Below are 5,266 nucleotides of genomic sequence, written 5' to 3' on the forward strand. Positions count from 1 at the left end.
CTTGAACTCAGAAATCCGCCTGCCTCTGCCTCCCAAGTGCTGGGATTAAAGGTGTGCGCCACCACCACTTGGCCCTGAAAAGTTTCATTATAAACTTTTCACTAATAAAACATAATGTAGCTACATGGGGGATAGGAAGGTAAACCTGGTAAGGGAAGAAGTGGGATGGAGAGTGAGGCACCATCAGCTCCTGCCACTCCTTGAGGAGTCCTGATTCACTGTATACAGTATATGATCTGACATGGCTCACAGCACACTGATGAGACCCAAGGCCAGGACACTGGCTGCTTCCCTGTCTTCACAAAAAACTACACAGGGGATTGGAGCCTCCTCCACTACAGGCTCCTGGGCAGGTGGGTCAGATTCTGCTAAACAACACGGGTTGCACCCCAATTTGCCCTTGAATACATACACATACCCTAACTGGCTAAAGCACTATATATAAGTTCATATAATAATCAATGAATGAATAAATAAATTTTTTTTAAAAAAGGGGGTTTTCAGATTTACTTATTTTATGTATATGAGTACACTGTTACTGCCTTCAGACACAACAGAAGAGGGCCTCAGATCCCATTACAGATGCTTATAAACTCTAAGTGTGGTTGCTGGGAATTGAACTCAGAACCTCTTGAAGAACAGTCAGTGCTCTTAACAGCCGAGCCACCTCTCTAGCCCCCTTACTGACCAATTCTAATAGTCATGTTTACATCCCTAAGTTTGGTGAACCTAGTTCCAATCAATAGCTATACAATATCTAAAAATATATTCAACAATAACTGTTAAATGTAGAGTACAAAATTGCTAATTTTTTCCTTCAGTTTTTCATTTGTGTGTGTGTGAGTGAGTGCGTGTATGGATCATGAGAATGCACGTTTACATGTGTCGGGGCACATATGTGTGGCATATGCCTATAGAAGCCTAGGGTTGATGTCAGGAATTATCAATTCTTTTTTAACTTTAATTGTTGAGACAGGATCTCGCAGTCAAACACAGAGCTCACAGATATGGCTAGTATCACTAGCCAGCTTTTTCTGGAGATCTTATCTCCATGAAGCTAGAATTACATGCTCACACACCCACCCAGCATTTGCATTGGTGGTGGGGATCCAAATGCTAGTCGTCACACTTGTGATGTTAGAGCTGTTGAGCCAATACCCCAGCATATTTTTAACCTTTATTGATTCTCCTTCTGATTAGACACAGAATGTTACCAATAGCTACATTTTAAAGTGTCTATTTTCCATATCTAATATTGCAAGATTAATTATTAAATGTCAATCAAATATGGAGTATTTTTTAAAATACACTACCAACCACTTTTCCTTGGGTTATTACTTTGTATGAATAGCAGGCAGGCTTAAGACTCGAACATTTGTAATTCTTCTCTTTAACTTCTCTATCCCTTCATAAAATAACCAACATTTTTTTCTTATTCTTTTATACCTGTTTACATCAGGGAAAACAGAAGTCTGAGCTGAATTTTGTCATTAGAACCTGAGCCAATATAATCAAGGTCCTGGTATATCTAAATGGTTTTCACCAGATTAAAATTGGCATATGCTTCAATACCCTAGTCTATTTATTTGTAATTCATATCTTCAAAATATGCCATCTGATGTTTGCCTCTAATTAAGTAATATCAAGAAGCTATTATTTTACACATGAGTCAAGTTCTTTTAGCAGGATCAAGGAGTGGCATCCTGACTGTCAGTTGGCCCTTCTCTTTCTTTGTCTTGGAGGAGTTCAAATTAAGTAAAATTGCTACGCACACTCGTGTACTCCAGTCACATCCAAAATATCGGGGATAAAATCCTGATTAAAGGATAAGAGGCAATAAGAATCCAAAAGGATTCTGTGCTTCCTGGATTTCAGACAGTCGCTGGTATCCCCTAACTCAGATGTGTTCCAGATTAGTCTTTCCAATCATCAACACACCCTCATAATTAGGCATAAATGTACCCCAAGTAATGATTCGTAAATGGCTAAGATTGGGCACTGCCTCAACAGAGAGCAACAGAGGTCAAGTACATTCCTTAGGGCAATAGATAGTTTACAATAGTTAGAAATGTTTTACATACTAGAGAGTAATGAAGAGTTTCCCTCACTCAAGGACATTAGCTAAAAGTGTTAGGTCAGAACTCCCCACTGCTTGCCCCAAGCTAGACCCAGAGAATTAGCATAGGAATATCAAAATACCTCAACAGGGAGGGCTCCACTCCTCTTCCTCCTGCTTCACACCTAGCTACCAGACCCTGCTGACCTTGGTGTGGAGGTCACTTGCCTAGGTGACTTCAGTCTTGTGTCCCCTGCTGTAACCCCCACCTGCCTACGTGACTCTTGACATCAGCCCTGCTTGCTGTATGATACTTAAGCCTGCTTTTCACTTGGTGCGGAAGGAGAACTAGGAGGAGAAGAAGGACTTGGACTCTCATGCAGGACTAGCACTAGAACTTAGATGGGCTAGGACTCAGATTCATGCAATCCGCAGTCCCCCAGGCCCAGAGCACTTGGGCCCGGGGGATGTAGCACCAGTTCAGAGGAGATAGCTGCTGCTTTAGACCCAGTATGTTTCAGATAGCCTCAGATGTACCTCAACTATTGAGCTGCCAGATTTACCATCTCTCTTTTGCAATGACTGTAAAAGTCTGATGCCATTTCTAAGAAATACATTTAGATCCTATACTTCATGTATCGTCTCTTCCACCATTTCTTCGCCTAGGCCTTGTCGACCTGACTAGGACCCCCGTTTCTCCCGCGGGTTGAAGGAGGCCCAGATGGGCCGGCCCATGGCATAACTTAAAACAAAAGGTCCTACAAATTCAATTACATGTATTGTATTGAGCAATTTATTTGAGACCTCATTACTGTTTTTTCGATGGCTAAACACATAGAAGACTAAAATGCCAATGACTCAATGAAATAAAATGACTCTTATGTCAATCTTTCTTGTTTTAATTGTACCACTTAGTCAATCATTTGATCTCTAATTTAGCTTTTGTTTTATTTTTACCATCTAGAATTAAGTTCTTTTTATAGTCCCATGTTTCTAGAGAAAGATGCTCTAACCTTTCATTTCTTTACCTTTGTTCTTTTTTTAAAAAGATTTTTTTATGTGTGTAAGCGTTTTACCTGCATATGTGCATGTACCATGTGCATGCTGGTATCCTCAGACACCTGAAGAAGTCAGACACCCTAAAACTGAAGTTGTGAACTGTCATGTAGGTGATAGAAAGCAAACCCAGTGTTCTTAGCTGCTAAACCATCTCTCCAGTATCTCTTTCCTTAAAAAAAAAAAAAGTATTGTTCTAATCCTCTCCTAAGAAAAACATCTGCAAAACTGATAAATAATTTCATTAAGAATTTCTATAAGAAAAAGATTTCTATGAATTTATTTGATAAATATTGTCTATGTACCTGTTATATAATAGGACACATAACTGATGTTGTTTAGAAATAAATAATAACAACCATATTAAAACTCTAGAAACTTTGGCTGGAGAGATGACTCAGAAATTAAGGGCACTGATGCTTTTCCAGAGGTCCTGAGTTCAATTTCCACCAGCCACATGGTGGCTCACAACCATCTATAATAGGACCCGATTCCCTCTTCTGATGTGTCAGAAGAGAGCAACAGTGTACTCACATACATAAACTAAATAAATAAATCTAGAAACTTGTGCCATCAAGACATCTCAGCAAGTAAAGGGTTGTTGTCTCCAAGTCAGAAAAACCTACCTGTGATCCTCAAAACCTACAGAGTAGAAATAAAGGACTAACTTCCCGACAAGTTATCCTCTGGCCTCCACATGAAAACTGTGTCATGCACATACCCATATTGATATACATACACACACATATACATGCATGCACATGCACACACAAATGAGCAAATTCAATTTTCTTAATCTAGAAACCTACAGGATCAGCAGTAAATTCGCTACCTTACTATCATGAATAAATACAAAATGAAGGTGTATGTAAAAACTAGCTACGATTCCTCACAAATATTTTAAGTGAAAACAGGATACCAATCTCCATTGCTATAAATGAGTCTTTATTACCTTAGTACAACAAAAAAGAATTGAAAGATTCTCATTAAGATAAGTTATTTTCAGAAGTGAAATAAACACCTTTTATCTTCTAAACTCTGAGCTTCTTTTCCTAAAACTAAAATGGTTGAGTAGGCTTCTGCATAAAATAACTAAGAAAGCAAAACCCCAATAGCTCCGTGTGTCCTCTCTTGGAGGCCGGTGGTTGTTGGTTCAGCCTTTTACCTACTATACTTTATGAACTGGCCCCAGATCCAAGACTTCAGTCACTGAGATCATTTGGGAAAGAGCAAAAGAATGGCTTTGTCCCGGATCTGCTTTGTCTTCACTCCATACACAATAGGGTTGAGTGCAGGTGGGATGATTACATACAGGTTGGCAAACATAATGTGAAAAGTGCGAGGGACATTTCGCCCAAAGCGATGAGCAAGGATAGAGAAGAAGGCTGGTATATAGAACATGAGGATCACACACACATGGGAACCACAGGTGCTCAGGGCTTTCTGGCGTGCATCTCGGGAGGGAAGGCGAAAAACAGCACGTAAGATGAGAGTGTAGGAGATGGCTATGAGGACCACATCTATAATCACTGTCATGATGGGGACACAAAATCCATACCAGATGTTGATGGAGATATCTGCACATGCCAGCCGGGCAACACCAATGTGTTCACAGTAGGTATGGGCAATGATGTGTGTCCTGCAGAAGGGTAGGCGGTTCACAAGGAAAACACATGGGACAAAGACACAGAAGCTTCGGAAAGAGATTCCCACAGCAATTTTGACAATGGTTTTGGGTGTGAGAATAGTGGTATACCTCAAGGGTGAACAGATGGCTACATAACGGTCAAATGCCATGGCCAGCAAGATAGCTGAGTCCAAGACAAAGCTGTAGTGCAGAAAGAATAACTGGGTCAGACAGCCAGGAAAACTGATTTCCTGAGGACCAAACCAAAAGATATTAAGGGTCTTGGGGACACAGGTAGTAGACAATATGAGGTCAGTCATGGCCAACATGGAAAGGAAGAAGAACATGGGGGAATGAAGACTGTGTTCCACTGCAATGAGGTAGAGAAGGATGCTGTTGCCCAGAATGGCCACCAGATAGATAAAGCAGAAAGGGATACTGATCCAAACATGGTACTGCTCAAGTCCAGGGATGCCTGAGAGAGTGAAGGGGCCAGTGTTGTAGCTACTGACGTTGTACATGACCAT

At 40.6% G+C, this 5,266-nt stretch overlaps 1 protein-coding gene across 1 annotated transcript; it reads right to left on the bottom strand.

Moving 5' to 3' along the window:
- Positions 1 to 4,327: 4,327 nt before the first annotated feature.
- LOC116100747 (olfactory receptor 52H1-like) lies at positions 4,328 to 5,266 on the bottom strand. Its single transcript, XM_031384482.1, has one exon. The coding sequence runs from the start codon at positions 5,264 to 5,266 to the stop codon at positions 4,328 to 4,330; it is 939 nt and encodes a 312-aa protein (XP_031240342.1).

This window comes from Mastomys coucha, unplaced genomic scaffold (assembly GCF_008632895.1).
Source record: "Mastomys coucha isolate ucsf_1 unplaced genomic scaffold, UCSF_Mcou_1 pScaffold21, whole genome shotgun sequence".
Lineage (NCBI taxonomy): Eukaryota > Metazoa > Chordata > Mammalia > Rodentia > Muridae > Mastomys > Mastomys coucha.

Excerpts from the sequence above, each read along its gene's own strand:
- LOC116100747 (XM_031384482.1), bottom strand. The coding sequence starts at position 5,266 with ATGGTCATGTACAACGTCAGTAGCTACAACACTGGCCCCTTCACTCTC.